Source organism: Pelophylax lessonae (genome assembly GCF_965119305.1).
Source record: "Pelophylax lessonae genome assembly, chromosome: 4".
In the NCBI taxonomy this organism is placed as follows: Eukaryota; Metazoa; Chordata; class Amphibia; order Anura; family Ranidae; genus Pelophylax; species Pelophylax lessonae.
In genome coordinates, this window is record NC_138771.1 from 430,575,230 (window position 1) to 430,593,997 (window position 18,768).

Consider the following 18,768-nt stretch of genomic DNA (forward strand, 5'->3'; position numbering starts at 1 on the left):
GTGTCTACAATAAAAAGTGACATATACACATGTGCGTAATAATATATATTGAAAAGAAGAAAAAATTATAATATATATTAAACAAACATAATCAAAAATACAGTATATCTGACTTGTTGGTTTTAAATAGTAACTCTCCTTTTATTGAGAAAAAAACATTCCCCTCTGGGTGATCTCTGTACATAGCAAGGATTTTAACAAACTTTGTTGCAGATTCCTACCTCTTGTTATTTTGAAGAAATATTTTGTTTGTCTGTGTTCATGTGCAGGGTGAATCTGTATGGAAGTGATGTTATATTTATCAATCAGCTACTGCACCTGCAGGGTTCTAATGAGGAAAGTGACGGGGTCAACATCTCTTTAGACGTGATTTCAGTTTAGAAGCGTCTCCCCAAAAATTACAAATTTGTTGCAGGGGATGCCTGAAATCTGACTTACAGCACTGCAGATTAAAAAGGAAAGGGGATTTTTAATACCATTAAATTGCAATGTGACATTTTTTTGCTATGTTGACCCTAACAGATATTCTATATTATAGATTAATACAAAAAAAGACACTATAAACATGATATTGGTAATATAAGGTATTATAAGGTAGTATAAGTTGTCTTTTTTAGCATTAATCTATATTACAGAAAATCCCTAAGGATCAACATTATTCAGCTTTGTAGTGACTATTGCTGCTAAGGGGAACTGACAAGAATATAACAGTGCTTGAGTCTATTTTTTTTTTTTTTAACCATATGTGACACAACTTACCAGAGTATACACTATATATATATATATATATATATATATATATATATAGTCAGTATCTGCTATATAATATTATACAGTATATCAATATCCCTTCACAATGAAAAATTCGCCATTTCAAATGTCTGGAATTACTTCATCTTAATTGTAATTTTATTTTCACATTCAACCAAAAGAGGGCAGGCTTGTCATCTAGTAAGGATTTCAAGCCACGCTAATGAATCTGCTCATTTCAGCCACACACTTCCCTCCCCCTGGCTCAGTGATGCACCCTCCCATCTCCTCTCTAACACACAAAGAGCTGCTGCTCCATTATAAACCAAGATGACGATTCAATTGCAGCAGAACTGTTTTATCTAATGATAATCTAATCTTCATCCATATTTGCATTGGATTACAAAAAGGATGTATATTTTATACTATCTCACACAAAGGATTTAAGATATGGACTACCAAACCTCTCTGAAAGCGTGGAAATGGCAAGTAGCTTTCTCCCTTCTCCTCTGTAGCTGGGGCTGGGTCTCTGGGCAGCTGCGGTATTCTATTGTGGAAGAGTCAGATCCAGGGACTGTTGTGGGGAATACAGCAAGGGATCTTGGGTTAAACCTGGCAGAAATTAATAAACGGAAATTTAGTTTGGGATCTGAAGGAAGCAGCAGATTTTTTGCTATTGACCACAGAAACGGAGATTTGACTGTACAAGAGAGGATTGATAGAGAGAGCCTATGTGGATCCAGCTCCAGCTGTTTGCTGCATTTGGAGATTGTAGCTGAGAACCCTCTAGAGCTGTTCAGTTTGGAAATAGAGGTTGTAGATATTAATGACAATAGTCCTATTTTTTTATTAAATGACCAGATACTAAAGATTACAGAGCTGGTGACGAGCCCTGGTGTTCATTTTCCTCTAAAAATTGCTCAAGATCTAGATATAAGCTCCAATGGGATTCATCAATATAGACTAAATCCAAATCCATATTTTTCTTTATTTCAAACTAATCGCAATGATGGAACATTGATTGCAGAATTAGTGCTGGAAAAGACACTTGATAGAGAAGAATTATCAGAGCACAAGCTTTTCCTCACTGCTATTGATGGAGGAGAACCTCCCAGATCTGGATCCACTGTGATAAATGTTATTGTTTTAGATATCAATGACAATGCACCAGTGTTTGATCAGCCACGTTATAGAACAATTGTCATGGAAAATGTCCCCTTAGAAACAATTATCACCAAACCAAATGCTACAGATCTAGATGAGGGTGCAAATGGTGAACTATTTTATTCTTTTGATCACTATACATCAGATGCTGCAAAGAAAGTATTTGACATTAATTCACATACTGGTGAAATATATGTGAAGGGACCTGTAGATTTTGAAGAATCAAAATCATATGAATTATTTGTAAAAGCAGAAGATAAAGGATCACCCAGATTAGAAGGGAGGTGTGTAATCAAAGTCGAAGTAGAAGATGTAAATGATAACTGTCCAGAAATTATTTTTTCCTCTAAAAGTAGTGAGGTGCCTGAAAATGTCCCAGTAGGGACTGTTGTTGGGTTTATCACAGTCAGAGACAGGGATTCTGGAAAAAATGGGGAAATTAAATTAGAAATATCACCAGATTTACCTTTCAAATGCCAGCCCATGTCAAACCGTTATACACTGGTCACTAGTGGACATCTGAACAGGGAGAAAGTCTCACAATATACTGTTACACTGATCGCTTCTGATCTCGGCTCTCCATCTTTAAGCAGTCAGACTACAATCATCATTAATATTTCTGATGTTAATGATAATTCTCCAGCATTTCTACAATCTGCTTACAATGCCTTCATATCAGAAAACAATGATCCTGGCAAACTGTTATGTACAGTATCTGCTGGAGATCCAGATGAGGGAGATAATGCAAAACTAATTTACTCCATAGTGGAGAGCAACATTGATGGTTCTCCTGTCTCTTCATTTGTCTACATTAACTCAGACACTGGTAATATTTATGCCCAGCGCTCTTTTGACTATGAACAGCTCCAAGTTCTACAGATCACTGCGAGAGTGGAAGATTCAGGATTCCCAAAGCTGTTTTCCAATGTTTCAGTCTTCATATTTATTCAGGATACAAATGACAATTATCCCTCTATATTATACCCAGAGAACTCAGGGGAAGTCATGGCACAAAAAACCATTCCCAGATCTGCATCTGCTGGATATTTAGTCAGTAAAGTATCTGCGGTGGATCTGGATTCGGGGCGCAATGCCTGGCTCACCTATAGTCTTCTTCAGTCTGGCAGTCCAACTTTGTTTCACATCTCTGAATATACAGGAGAAGTCAGAATTCTGCGAGGATTACAGGAGATGGATAACACAGAACATCGACTTATCATTTCTGTCAGTGACCATGGGGAGCCTTCACTGTCCTCTACAGTCACTCTGATTGTAAATATAATAGAGAATTTAGTGCAAGAAAGTCCCAAATCGCATGATTTTCTCACAAACTCTAGATCAACACCAAATATGACCTTGTATCTCATAATTTCCTTAGCAGCTGTCACTTTAGTCTTTCTTGTTACTTTTATAATAATACTTGTTAGATGCCTTAAGAAGAATTATGACAGTAGTTGTGGGTCTTGTTTCTCAACCAAATCCCTTTCTACATCTTATTTGGATCAGTACAAACCAACACTTTACCTAAACACTGATGGAACTTTAAAATACATGGAAGTCAGAATGGCTCCTCCAGAACCCCTACAACCATGCCAACCAGCTTGTTTTATTCCCCCATTAAATGAAGCAGTTGTAACATCCAAAATTCATGCAGACTCAGACTGGCTTAATGAACCCATTCAGGTGAGCTACTGCAAATATTTATCTTTTATATTCAGTAATTACCTATTTTTTGGATGTTCATTTCATACAAATTCTACATATTTTTCAGAACACGGATTGCTTTACCTAGCATTGCACTGATATCCATTGCTTTTAATATTCAGGTGTTCATTGTTGGTATCTTCATTGCTGCTGACTCTGGGGCAAATTCCCCTACAACTTCCCTTGCAATGTGAACAGCCTAGTTGTCTTTAGGTAATCAACCCCATAGTCTAAGCACTGAAATTATAGATTTTGGTTTGGATTATATGGTCAGCAAATATAGAGATTGTGATTAAAGCTAGTGTTCTCAAAGCTGGTGTGATGCATATATCTACAACTTTTTTCTACTGCTTTATTTGTTAAGTTGAACTACAGATATTGAATCAATCTCTTTGTAGGGCTGTATTCAGTCATCATGTTGTCTTTAATGATACAGTATGTTTCTTTGTAAAGCCTCACCCCTTGTGCCATATGATTATTGTGGTAAAAAATACCCAAAAATGCTTTACTTGACTCAGTCTGTGGTCTATTTAATATAGGGGGAAAGTTTCCGCGCTATTGGAGGAAATTAAGTAAATATATGACTGCAGCCTACCTCAAAAATATAGATAACTATATTTGGTAAATGTGAGGAAAGGGAAGGTAATATGGCGCTGTCAGGCTAATAAATAGGAAAAATAATTAAATATGTCTTAAAGTGCACTGGTGATAAGGTGAATAAAAATCAAAGTATATAAAACTTCATGTGGTGAATCCTTAAAAAGTGTAGGTAAGTTTAAAAAATTTTGATAAAAAAATGTGTATCTATATAATGATAAATAGATAGGAAAATTAAGATATAAGTGATAAATTATTAAAAATCAATGTGTAATCTTAAAGATATATTTATGACTATATAAAAGAATTATAAAGTGGTGTTATAAATATCCTCCATATATACTTAAAGTGCTAATCAGATATATATTGTGCTAATGGGCCAAACAATAAATAGCTTTGTATAAATCTGTGCACATACAACTCATAAATAGTGTCCCAGCAGTTTAAATAGCATAAATAAATAAATAAATATAAAGCGAATATATAGGAAAAATGTCCATATAAATAGCCAAATATTAAATGGTGCTGCAAATATAATTGAGTCCCAAGAGGGGTGATGAAGCAGGGATTTGACAGGATAAAATGGATTACAGGACTTCCAGACTGATGGGGGTGCTCAATACAGGAATCAGTGCTCCCCTCCTATTACTCCCGCACTCACCAGATGGTGGTACCCCCACAGGGGTAATCAGCGTTTGGGGTGACTCTCAGAGGTCCCTCCGAAGGCTGGCTAGTAATCCACTTAATCCCGACTTCGTATCTTACTCCAGGGGAAATTGATGAAAAATCCCTCCTCTTAGAGTACTCCAATATGTTTGAGAGATCCGGATGAGGAAAGAAAAAAGGGCTCCAATAGTGAAGTATTGCAAAAGATAGGTGCTTTATTCGTATAAAATTACAATACTCACATTTAATAGCAAAAAAACGGTGCATGTATGTCCTAGGGACCGCAACACCCTCGTGTGGCGGTAGTTCCGGGACGCGGTGCGTTCCACCGGCCGGATGTGCGTCTCAGTCAACAGGAAGCGGAACTGACGTAACCACGCTCTACGCGTTTCGTCATCAATGACGTCATCAGGAGCAGCGTATGGTCACGTCAGGTCCGCCTAGTGTTATACTTCCTGGTTGCTGGGCAACGTTAATTGCAAATTCCATGACCGCCAATAGGAAAAAAACCTCTTCGGCGCGTCATGAGTTGCCGGGCAAGGACATATTTAAACATTTAGAAAAAGAGGATAAAACAGACATAAATTCTATTGGTTAAAAAGTAAAGCATCATCTGTTACTAAGTGGAATTGAGGTGTCTAACAATGGTAAAATAGGATACGATATATAAGTGCCAACGGAACTGTTATATATTTAGAAAGGCTTAATGGAATGTAAGCGATAAATAAATACTAGAAATTTATAAAAATATATATAAATTAAATATAAAAACAACTTCATTATTAATTAATAATTGGAGATATCTTAACAATAAGTAAATGGATACTAGAAATAAATGTAATTGGACCAAAGTCCATTAAAGGTGCATCCGTGCAGTTTTAAGGTAATAAGGCAAAAATCTATAAAATCAGTTAACGGGAGGAATATTTTATAGAAATAGCTTATAAATTATCATAACTAATATTATTTAAATATGTTTTTAGAGGAGGCGTGTTTATATCGCATCTATACAGTGGGAACTACATATTAATCATCTTTATATATAAATTTGGACCAACTACAGAGATCATTTATTGTACTACAGCCTTTATATAAGTAATGGGTGTGATGTTTTACATATTAGCTTAGATTTCTTCCTAATTTTAAATAGATATATTATACTTTAATTGGCATGTAGGATGATGCCAATTAAAGTATAATATATCTATTTAAAATTAGGAAGAAATCTAAGCTAATATGTAAAACATCACACCCATTACTTATATAAAGGCTGTAGTACAATAAATGATCTCTGTAGTTGGTCCAAATTTATATATAAAGATGATTAATATGTAGTTCCCACTGTATAGATGCGATATAAACACGCCTCCTCTAAAAACATATTTAAATAATATTAGTTATGATAATTTATAAGCTATTTCTATAAAATATTCCTCCCGTTAACTGATTTTATAGATTTTTGCCTTATTACCTTAAAACTGCACGGATGCACCTTTAATGGACTTTGGTCCAATTACATTTATTTCTAGTATCCATTTACTTATTGTTAAGATATCTCCAATTATTAATTAATAATGAAGTTGTTTTTATATTTAATTTATATATATTTTTATAAATTTCTAGTATTTATTTATCGCTTACATTCCATTAAGCCTTTCTAAATATATAACAGTTCCGTTGGCACTTATATATCGTATCCTATTTTACCATTGTTAGACACCTCAATTCCACTTAGTAACAGATGATGCTTTACTTTTTAACCAATAGAATTTATGTCTGTTTTATCCTCTTTTTCTAAATGTTTAAATATGTCCTTGCCCGGCAACTCATGACGCGCCGAAGAGGTTTTTTTCCTATTGGCGGTCATGGAATTTGCAATTAACGTTGCCCGGCAACCAGGAAGTATAACACTAGGCGGACCTGACGTGACCATACGCTGCTCCTGATGACGTCATTGATGACGAAACGCGTAGAGCGTGGTTACGTCAGTTCCGCTTCCTGTTGACTGAGACGCACATCCGGCCGGTGGAACGCACCGCGTCCCGGAACTACCGCCACACGAGGGTGTTGCGGTCCCTAGGACATACATGCACCGTTTTTTTGCTATTAAATGTGAGTATTGTAATTTTATACGAATAAAGCACCTATCTTTTGCAATACTTCACTATTGGAGCCCTTTTTTCTTTCCTCATCCGGATCTCTCAAACATATTGGAGTACTCTAAGAGGAGGGATTTTTCATCAATTTCCCCTGGAGTAAGATACGAAGTCGGGATTAAGTGGATTACTAGCCAGCCTTCGGAGGGACCTCTGAGAGTCACCCCAAACGCTGATTACCCCTGTGGGGGTACCACCATCTGGTGAGTGCGGGAGTAATAGGAGGGGAGCACTGATTCCTGTATTGAGCACCCCCATCAGTCTGGAAGTCCTGTAATCCATTTTATCCTGTCAAATCCCTGCTTCATCACCCCTCTTGGGACTCAATTATATTTGCAGCACCATTTAATATTTGGCTATTTATATGGACATTTTTCCTATATATTCGCTTTATATTTATTTATTTATTTATGCTATTTAAACTGCTGGGACACTATTTATGAGTTGTATGTGCACAGATTTATACAAAGCTATTTATTGTTTGGCCCATTAGCACAATATATATCTGATTAATTAGCACTTTAAGTATATATGGAGGATATTTATAACACCACTTTATAATTCTTTTATATAGTCATAAATATATCTTTAAGATTACACATTGTTTTAATAATTTATCACTTATATCTTAATTTTCCTATCTATTTATCATTATATAGATACACATTTTTTTATCAAAATTTTTTAAACTTACCTACACTTTTTAAGGATTCACCACATGAAGTTTTATATACTTTGATTTTTATTCACCTTATCACCTGTGGTCTATTTAAACTTTATAGACTATCAAAGAAAAAAAAAAAAAAAACAGGTTTAATGTATCATAAACAGAAAATAGATTTTACTGAGTTTAGCTACAAATGTTCTAAGGTGGAAAAAAAAAATGGGAATACCAGAAAGGTTATTCTCCTTTTTACGTTTTCACGCTTGGTGCTGCCCCTTTTAAGGTTTATTCAACTTGCAAATAACATTATTAAATGAAAAGGTAATAACTTCACAATACACTGATTTTCTAACCCAATGATGTCATCATTAGGTCTCTGTGTGGGTCTTTGATATTCAGTAAGCTCTTGTTTTATAGGAGGGGCCTGAGGATATTGTTGCACCACATCATAGCATCCTGCCACGATACCTTTGTCCATTTTACTGCAGTTTGTTTTCCAAAGCACATTTTTATTTATAGATTTTTCCCATTCACAAAACTTGGAGACCCCATCTGGGTCCTGTAAATTCTACATCTTTATCAATTACTGTTACACATTTTTAACATAAAATATTACATTACACTTGATTCAGTTAAAAATAGAATAAAATTAATATGGTGGATTTATTCATTTACAAATCACCTTTTTACACATTTATGTAAGCTTGGAGTATTTCTGTCTCAATAAACAGAATAAAGGAGTCTAGTACAGAAGTGTCAGTTTGGATGGTACAAAGACAGCAGGCTGAGAAGGCAGAAATATTATTTTGCCTGTAAATATACAATAACATTCCTTTTGATTAGTAGGAAAAACATTGTCAAACCTTTTGAGCTGGTATTGTTTTGCAGATATGACTATGTACAATCTTCTTAGAGTCTTCTGTTTTCTGCAAAAAAATGAATAGGGGAAAATAATAATAGTTTGCACATTTTTGGCATTGTTAAGGGAAATACAGTATTGCAAGGCCACCAAGTTCTTGGTTAACCTCCAAAGAGGCTCTCTGAATGCTCCAGGATGTAAAAATGTCAGCCTCTGAAATGTGGTTTTAGAGTTGGCAAAAATTAAAATTTTGTTAAATGACACATTTTGGTAATTGCTCAGTTTCTGTTAATGTTAAGTTTGTTTAAAATATTTCAGTGTTAGAGAACCAGAAATGTACTCCTTCTGACATTCGTCAATGGCTTGCCTAAATTCTGCAAGCATGTTAACACTTTGCTAATGTCTGCATGATAATGGAGTTTGACTGGGTACTAAATTGGAGCCATTGTGTCATCATATCTGACTGGGAGATCGGCATATGTGTGAGCAGAGCATCTGGGAGATCTACATCCTACTAACTGAACCCAGGGTGGTTCATTGGTGCAATCTGACCTAGCTTAATTGCGGGGTCACATCTTATGAAGTGAGCCTTCAATCAGGAGGGGGGGGGGGGGCACGAGTGAGGTGGCAGATCAATTTTTGCTATTGGAGCACTTTTTAAAGCACCTAATTGGATTAAGGACATTGTTCAACATTACATAAAAATAATCACTGCATATGGGAATTTACAAATTAAATTTTCACAAATGTAATTTTGGATATATATATATATATATATATATATATATATATATATATATATATATATATATATATATACAGTTGGGCAAAAAAGTATTTAGTCAGCCACCAATTGTGCAAGTTCTCCCACTTAAAAAAATGAGAGAGGCCTGTAATTTTCATCATAGGTATACTTCAACTATGAGAGACAAAATGAGAAAAAAAATCCAGAAAATCACATTGTTTGATTTTAAAAGAATTTATTTGCAAATTATGGTGGAAAAATAAGTATTTGGTCAATAACAAAAGTTCATCTCAATACTTTGTTATATCCTTTGTTGGCAATGACAGAGGTCAAACGTTTTCTGTAAGTCTTCATAAGGTTTTCACACACTGTTGCTGGTATTTTGGCATTCCTCCATGCAGATCTCCCCTAGAGCAGTGATGTTTTGGGGCTGTCGTTGGGCAACACGGACTTTCAACTCCCTCCAAAGGTTTTCTATGGGGTTGAGATCTGGAGACTGGCTAGGCCACTCCAGGACCTTGAAATGCTTCTTACGAAGCCACTACTTCATTGCCCGGGCGGTGTGTTTGGAATCATTGTCATGCTGAAAGACCCAGCCACGTTTCATCTTCAATGCCGTTGCTGATGGAAGGAGGTTTTCACTCAAAGCATGATGTTTCCACCCCCATGCTTCACAGTAGGTATGTTCTTTGGATGCAACTCAGCATTCTTTCTCCTCCAAACATGACAAGTTGAGTTGTTACCAAAAAGTTCTACTTTGGTTTCATCTGACCATATAACATTCTCCCAATCCTCTTCTGGATCATCATAATTTTCTCCAGCAAACTTCCGTTGGGCCCGGACATTTACTGGCTTAAGCATGGGGGCACGTCTGGCACTGCAGGATTTGAGCCCCTGGTGGTGTAGTGTGTTACTGATGGTAGCCTTTGTTACTTTGGTCCCAGCTCTCTGCAGGTCATTCACTAGGTCCTCCCGTGTGGTTCTGAGATTTTTGCTCACCGTTCTTGTGATCATTTTGACCCTACGGGGTGAGATCTTGCGTGGAGCCCCAGATCGAGGGAGATTATCAGTGGTCTTGTATGTCTTCCATTTTCTAATAATTGCTCACACAGTTGATTTCTTCACACCAAGCTGCTTGCCTATTGCAGATTCAGTCTTCCCAGCCTGGTGTAGGTTTACAATTTTGTTTCTGGTGTCCTTCGACAGCTCTTTGGTCTTGGCCATAGTGGAGTTTGGAGTGTGACTGTTTGAGGTTGTGGCCAGGTGTCTTTTATACTGAGTTCAAACAGGTGCCATACATACAGGTAACGAGTGGAGGACAGAGGAGCCTCTTAAAGAAGAAGTTACAGGTCTGTGAGAGCCAGAAATCTTGCTTGTTTGTAGGTGACCAAATACTTATTTTACCAAGGAATTTACCAATTAATTCAATATAAATCCTACAGTGTGATTTTCTGGATTCTTTCCCTCCATTCTGTCTCTCATAGTTGAAGTGTACCTATGATGAAAATTACAGGCCTCTCTCTCATCTTTTTTTTAGATAGATAGATAGATAGATAGATAGATAGATAGATAGATAGATAGATAGATAGATAGATAGATAGATAGATAGATAGATAGATAGATAGATAGATAGATAGATAGATAGATAGATAGATAGATAGATAGATAGATAGATAGATAGATAGATAGATAGATAGATAGATAGATAGATAGATAGATAGATAGATAGATAGATAGATAGATAGATAGATAGATAGATAGATAGATAGATAGATAGATAGATAGATAGATAGATAGATAGATAGATAGATAGATAGATAGATAGATAGATAGATAGATAGATAGATAGATAGATAGATAGATAGATAGATAGATAGATAGATAGATAGATAGATAGATAGATAGATAGATAGATAGATAGATAGATAGATGTATCTTGTGCCATGTTTCCTCTTAATTTAACAAAGATTCAAAATGGTTAATTACTATAGGGAATTACTGTAGTAAATGGACAATTGGCTTATGGTAGAATCTCAAACTTTGGTCCCAATGTTGTCTCTGTTTACTTTTCATAATAGGAATTTTAAGTGTTGTAAAATGTAAAACTGACATATGATAAAAAATTAAAACAAGGAACTCCTAGATGTCCCCAACCCCCACAAAGCCCTAAGAAACTGAATCTTGCTTCAGCTGCTTATTTTTCCAGTAATTTGTTAATTTTGCCTGTAACAGAATGATTGATTGAATGAAACCAACTATTCTGATGAAGAAAGCATATTGTAGAGTTTTATTTCCTGTTTGTATAGTTTATTAGAATTTAATTAAGCATGTAGGTCACCTTTACAGGTGCTACACAGATTGATTTTTTTATTTTAGTGAAGATGAACTTTAGTGAAAGGTAACAGAATCCTTTGTATTATTAATATTTGTTGCACTAGGTTCCCCATACAATACTGACATATAAGTAGAAAATCAATATAAAGTATATACTTGAGTTAAGCCTTCAAGCCTTCATATATATATATATATATATATATATATATATATATATATATATATATATATATATATATATATATCATTTGAATATGGGAATCATGTTGCTTTTACTTAAGGTTTATTCTTACTATTTACCAGAAGAGGGCAGGCTTGTCATCCAGTTAGGATTACAAGTCACAGAAATGAATCTGCTCATTTCAGCTATGCTCTCTCCTCCCCCTGGCTCAGTGATTCACCCTCCCATCCCTCTTCTCACACACAAAGAAGAGCTGCTGCTCCGATGAAAACCCTGTGGATCATTCAGATGCAGAAAATCTCTGCTTTTTTCATGATTATCTAATCTCCAACACCGTTTGGATTACAAAAAGGATGCATATTTTTTTTTTCACAGAAATAATTTAAGATATGGACAACCTAGGCTTTCCCAATGCTTGGAAATGGCAAGTAGCTTTCTCCGTTCTCCTTTGTAGCTGGGGCTGGGTCTCTGGGCAGCTCCGTTATTCTGTTGTGGAGGAGTCAGACCCAGGGACTGTTGTGGGGAATATAGCTCAGGATCTGGGCTTAAACCTGGTGGATATTAATAGAAGAAGACTAAGTCTGGAATCTGAAGGAAAAGGCAATCTTTTTGCTATAGATCAAAAAAATGGTGCTTTGATTATAAAAGATAGGATTGATAGAGAGATCCTGTGTGGATCCAGCTTCAGCTGTTTGCTGCATTTAGAGGTTTTAGCTGGAAATCCTTTGGAGCTGTTCAGCCTGGAAATTGAGGTATTGGATATAAATGATAACTCACCTTTTTTTTCAAGCATCAATCAAGTTATAAAAATTGCAGAAGTGGCAAGTCCTGGTTTGCGATTCCAGTTAGAGTTAGCAAAGGATTTGGATGTAGGCAAGAATGGTGTTAGACAGTACAGATTAAATTCAAATCCATATTTTTCCTTATTAACTAAGAATCGTAAGGATGGAAGCCTTATTGCAGAGTTAGTATTAGATAAAAGTTTAGACCGAGAGGAAAATGCAGACCATACATTGATCTTTACAGCCATAGATGGTGGAGAACAACCAAGATCAGGATCCATACAAATATCTGTTGTAGTTTTAGATATCAATGATAATGCACCAGTGTTTGATCACTCAAGTTATAAAATCAGTGTTGTAGAAAATACACCTTTAAAAACAGTTGTTATAAAGCTAAATGCCACAGATTTAGATGAGGGTACAAATAGTGAAATTTTGTATTCATTTGACCATCACACACTGGATTCTGTAAAGAACATATTTGATGTAGATCAACACACAGGTGAAGTGTTTGTTACAGGAATCATAAATTTTGAAGATTCTGATTTTTATGAATTGTTTATAAAAGGAGAAGATAAAGGGTCTCCCAAACTAGAGGGACACTGTGTTATTCAGGTGGATGTACAAGATGTTAATGATAACACTCCAGAAATTATATATACATCAAAAAATTCTTATATATCTGAAAATGCCCCAGTAGGGACTGTCGTTGGGTTTATCACAGTCAGAGACAGGGATTCTGGAAAAAATGGAGAAGTAAAACTTGAAATATCAGCAGGTTTACCCTTTAAATACCAGCCCATGTTGAACCGGTATACACTGGTCACTAGTGGACATCTAGACAGGGAGAGAATCTCACAATATGCTATTACACTGATCGCTTCTGATTTGGGATCTCCATCTTTAAGCAGCCAGACTACAATCAACATTAATATTTCTGATGTTAATGATAATCCTCCAGTTTTTCTACAGTCAGCTTACAATGCCTTCATATCAGAAAACAATGATCCTGGCAGGCTGTTGTGTACAGTATCTGCTGGAGATCCAGATGAGGGAGATAATGCAAAGATCAGTTACTCAATAGCAGAGAGCCACATAGACGACTCTCCTGTCTCTTCATTTGTCTACATTAACTCTGATACTGGTAGTATTTATGCCCAGCGTTCGTTTGACTATGAACAGCTCCAAGTTCTACAGATCACTGCAAGAGTGGAAGACTCTGGATCTCCAAAGCTGTTTTCCAATGTTACAGTCTTTATATTTATTCAGGATACAAATGACAATTACCCCTCTATATTATACCCAGAGAACTCCGGGGAAGTTATAGCAGAAGAGACCATTCCCAGATCTGCGTCTGCTGGGTATTTAGTCAGTAAAGTATCTGCAGTGGATCTTGATTCTGGGCACAATGCCTGGCTCACCTATAGTCTTCTTCAGTCTGGTAGTCCAGCTTTGTTTCACATCTCTGAATATACAGGAGAAGTCAGAACTCTGAGAGGATTACAGGAGATGGATAACACAGAACATCGACTTGTCATTTCTGTCAGTGACCATGGAGAGCCTTCACTGTCCTCTACAGTCACTCTGATTGTAAATATAATGGAGAATATTGCTCAGGATAACCCCAAATCCCAGGATTTTCTTACAAATTCTAAATCCACGCCAGATATGACATTGTATCTTATTATTTCCCTTGTAGCCATCAGTTTGGTTTCTGTGGTTACATTTATTATATTAATTGTGAGGTGCCTTAGAAGGGATCATTACAGTAGTGGTTGCGGGTCTTGCTTCCCAAACAAACCACATTCTAGTAATTACATGGACCATTACAAGCCAACTCTTTACTTGAACACAGATGGAACATTAAAATACATGGAAGTGAGGATGGCTCCAACAGACCCACCAGGACCTTGTTATCCACCTTGCTTTCCTCCATCAACCAACAGTGCAGATTTTACATTGACAAAACCAGTCACAGCTTTACATTCAACTCTAATGGATACACAGATTAATCAATCCACCAGTGCAAGCATGTTAAATGAAATAAGCCAGGTAGGGAACATATTTAATAATACTGTTACTGATTTATAAATATTATCATTTATCCTACATTAAAAATATTGTTGCACTTGTAATTATTACAAATCACACTTCGCCAAAGCCTGAAATTTCAGCATACCATCATATGCCCAAACAAACGAATAACTTACTAAAAAATTTCTGAAGAAATTATCTTAATCTATAATGGTTTTATGTGTGACGTGTTTATGAACAAACCTAAACTATTTATTCTTAGTTTGTGAAGAATAGCTTTAATAATTATTGTGTTATCAGTACATCAGTCGGTTTATATTACATAATGGTTATATCACCTGTTGAAGTGTATGTTGGGGCAAAAAAAAAAACATATACAGTACATCTTTTCAATACATGTTTTATCCCTGCAAGTGCAGAAAAAGATGTGTTGATCTGATAGAAATGCACTCAGCTCTTAAATCCTTTTGTGGGCTGACAACACAGTGAACCAATTACATTAGCCATGCCCAGTTGTCCTTTGCTAAACTACTGAATTGCTCCCAGTCTACTTGTATCTACATTTAACAGGGGTCTTCAAACTATGGCCCTCCAGTTGTTCAGGGACTACAATTCCCATCATGCCTAATCCTCTCTGTGAATGTCAGAGTTTTACAATGCCTCATGGGATGTGTAGTTCCACAACAGCTGGAGGGCCATAGTTTGATGATGCCTAATCTACAACATAGACACTGTTCTGTAGTTTGAGATAAGAACTAGGAGGGCTAATTAGACTTCTTGAGATAACACAGGCAATATGCACAGGACACAGGAATGCTCTGAATGTCTTCTATAAACAGCAAGCAATTGTTTGCATTTATCAAACAGATATAACAAAACACTTTCAGTGGAACATTTAACAGGGAGGAAAGAGGAAGCCAATAGGAGAAGTTTATTGTTAGCGTTTACATACACTCAAATATGGTAACAGGAAAGCTCTTATAAAATAAATATGTATGCTGACATTGACGAACACCTTCTGAAAATATTAGTTGCCTTCTTCTGGCTTCAGTACCTTCTGGGTCACAGACCTGGAACAAGAATCCATCAAGTGATATTTGAAATTCTAATCTGCATATTTATTTTGGTAAGTGACTCAGAAAGTACTGAAACCAGTGGGTGTGAGTTAGGCACCTTTTCAGAAAGAAGATTTGTGTGTGTCTGAGTCTTGCAAATGCAAACTTTAGCATACATTGACTTGCTATATATAATGCCTAAAATTGGGTGGATGGTTTACTGCTGCAAAATTGTGAGACCAGAAATATGCAGTAGAACAAAAAGTATGAATGATTATAGTTTGAACAGCTTATGCATGAGTGTTTGTATCTGTATTAAGAGAATGGATGGACAAAATGACCAGTTTTGTGGCAGGTAAAATACCAAACCTGTATGTATTTCAACCAAGTACTATGTGTTTTGCTAATAAGTGAAAATGTTATATTAGCAACTAATATATATATATATATATATATATATATATATATATATATATATATACATTTGCTGACTTATTGGGATTAGGGCATGACAAGGTACAAGTTGTGTATGCCAGAAGCGTTGTAACTGTGGTGACTGGTGCAAATAACTAGATAAGTAATGTATTAAATATTGCATACAGTCTGTTATCTTTATATATTGAAAAGGTATTTTAGCATTTCATACATGCATTTCTAAGACTTGCATAGATAACTGTATGTCTTCCTTTCTTATGTTAAAGGGTGCTTTGACCAGGCTTGCACACCAAGGGGTTGATTTACTAAAGGCAAATAGGCTGTTCACTTTGTGTTCCTTTCTTATATTAAAGGGTGCTTTGACCAGGCTTGCATACCAAAGGGTTGGTTTACTAAAGGCAAATAGGCTGTTCACTTTGTGTTGGAATATTTACTTTGCAAGTGAATTTTTTATTTAGCTTTGTGAATGTAGTGACAATTCACTTTGCAAAGAATACACAATTGTGTGCAAGGAAATTTAAACACGGTATGTTTGCTTGCACTTGATTGGATGATAGAAGTCAGGCAAGATACAGGCAAGGAAAGCATTTCCTTTCTCTGCCTCAAGTAATTAATACTTGAGACTGTTTTAACATTGTAACTATCTGTCACATAACTACAGTACGCAAAGTTTGAGACAGCAGAAGGCAGTGCTGAACTGTATGAGACATGTGCACATAAAGAACACAAAGTATGCTCTCCAGCCACCAGAATTTCTACAATTGGATTTAGACTCGTTACTTGGACTCATCAATGAAGTTAGACCATGGTTGAGAAAGCATGTGCTGCTCCTGAGTGGTGCTTGAACAATTACTGCAGCGGCTTTCTTAGGAGGAAAGAACTTACACATTTCTTAACATGCACTTGAGTGCTAGTAATTGCCAAATGTTGGGGCTGTAGAAATGGAGGCTATGGCCACAAAAAGGGATGAAAATGTTCACATTGACTGGGAATTGAAGGGGCAAGAGGGAATGCCAATGTATGTACCATGGACCTTTACATATTTCAAATATGTAAAGTAGAATTTAAATAAAGGTTTTTTTCTTTGCAGACATAAAATAAAGTCTTAATTAAATGTTAACCACTTCTGGACTGGAAGGATTTGCCCCCTTAATGACCAGGTCATTTTTTGCTAATTGGCACTGCGTTATTTTAACGGACAATTGCACAGTCATGCAAAGCTGTACCCAAATAAAATTGATGTCCTTTTTTTGCCACAAATAGAGCTTTCTTTTGGTGGTATTTGATCATCTGTGCGATTTTTATTTTTTACAACAGCTGACCATTCTTCTCTCTCAGTGGGAAGAAATCACTGATGGCAGGTGGCAATTGGAGCCACCTGCCCCGTGCATCAGAGTCCCCACTGGGAGTGCACCAGTGGCGGAGAGCGCTCGCCCCTAGCTGCAGGTGCATGACCGACATAGAGCTAATTCGGTTCGTGCAGGAGGGGCTGCTGCCACAGTAAAATTGCGGTGGGCGGTCCGGAAGCGGTTAAACAAGTATATAAATAATTATGGAATATTATAAGATTGGCTGGCTAACATTTATAGTATGTTTAACTGTTGGTGATATACTGTAGCAACTTTGTATCTAATGCATATTGTTTCCAGGGTGGGGTTATCACATATACATTATACGCCTGATTTAGTAAAGCAGCCATTTTTACTCTAACCTAAGATCCCTACAAATATCTAAGCAGGTTGAGGAGAAGTAAAAATGAATCCTAAGTAACTCAGCTCTGTGCTTGGAGAGCTGATACTGTATGGTAACGTGTATGTTCTTACAAGTGATTCATTAATAGACCCAATATAGTCAATGTGATCATGTAGGATACAAATGTAAGCTCCCTGGGAATCACCTCCCAATGTGTCACAAATGTAAAACACAAAAGAATAGGGTCTTTATCATGGAATGTTCCCTATTATAACTAAAGAAATTATGTTCAAATTGTAGAACTGCATGAGCTTCTGAATTATGAATTTTAAAACCACTAGAAGTTAAAGATTTTTATACGGGATTTAGTAGCTTGTGTTGTAAATCTGTTAGAAATCTGTTATCTATACTGTTAACTAAAAAAAAACAAAAACAGGACAAACACAAAGCCATTTTAAAGCTCCACTCAGGGATGCTGATAAATGTACCTATGAAGTACCCCTCTACACTATATGTGTTATACTGTAAGCTCCTTTGGCTAGGGGGTAAAGAATAAATTAAATTACAATACTTACCTTATTCTTTGCTCCCGCAGGCTTCCACCTTCCCATGCAACTTGTTCCATGAAGCAGCTTCACTTTGCTGCCCAGTTGTTCTCAGCTATTGTAGGTTATCATGCACAATGCAAGACTAGTCCTACATTTGTGTGCAAGAATGGCGAGGGCCCACACACATACCTGAAGCATTGGGCAATGAAGTAGAGCATCTGCTGCCAGGGGATCAAGGAATAAGGTAAATATTTGTATGTATTCCTTCCCTCTGCCTGCCAAATGAGCATTTAATTCATGCAGTGCAGGAGGGAGGCTATGCATTGGTGAATTTAACAGCAACTTGGAGAAGAGCTATAGGACCATTAGCGATTTGGGGACCTGCAAGGTAAAGATAAAACT

General features: G+C 36.2%; 1 protein-coding gene across 46 annotated transcripts in view; it reads left to right on the forward strand.

The window, feature by feature from the left end:
- The window catches only part of LOC309553369 (protocadherin gamma-C5-like), a 764,755-nt gene that overhangs the window by 658,889 nt on the left and 87,098 nt on the right, over nt 1-18,768 (forward strand). For 2 of the 46 annotated variants that reach the window (XM_082254514.1, XM_082254517.1), the window contains exon 1: nt 1,078-3,597. The exons of 42 other annotated variants lie outside the window; for them this stretch is intronic. In XM_082254514.1, the coding sequence (XP_082110640.1) occupies nt 1,201-3,597 (2,397 nt within the window). In that variant the 5' untranslated portion in view covers nt 1,078-1,200. Of the gene's footprint in view, nt 1-1,077; nt 3,598-12,074; nt 14,655-18,768 lie in introns of those variants that run through there. 2 more of the 46 variants (XM_082254532.1, XM_082254493.1) reach the window with 1 other exon arrangement.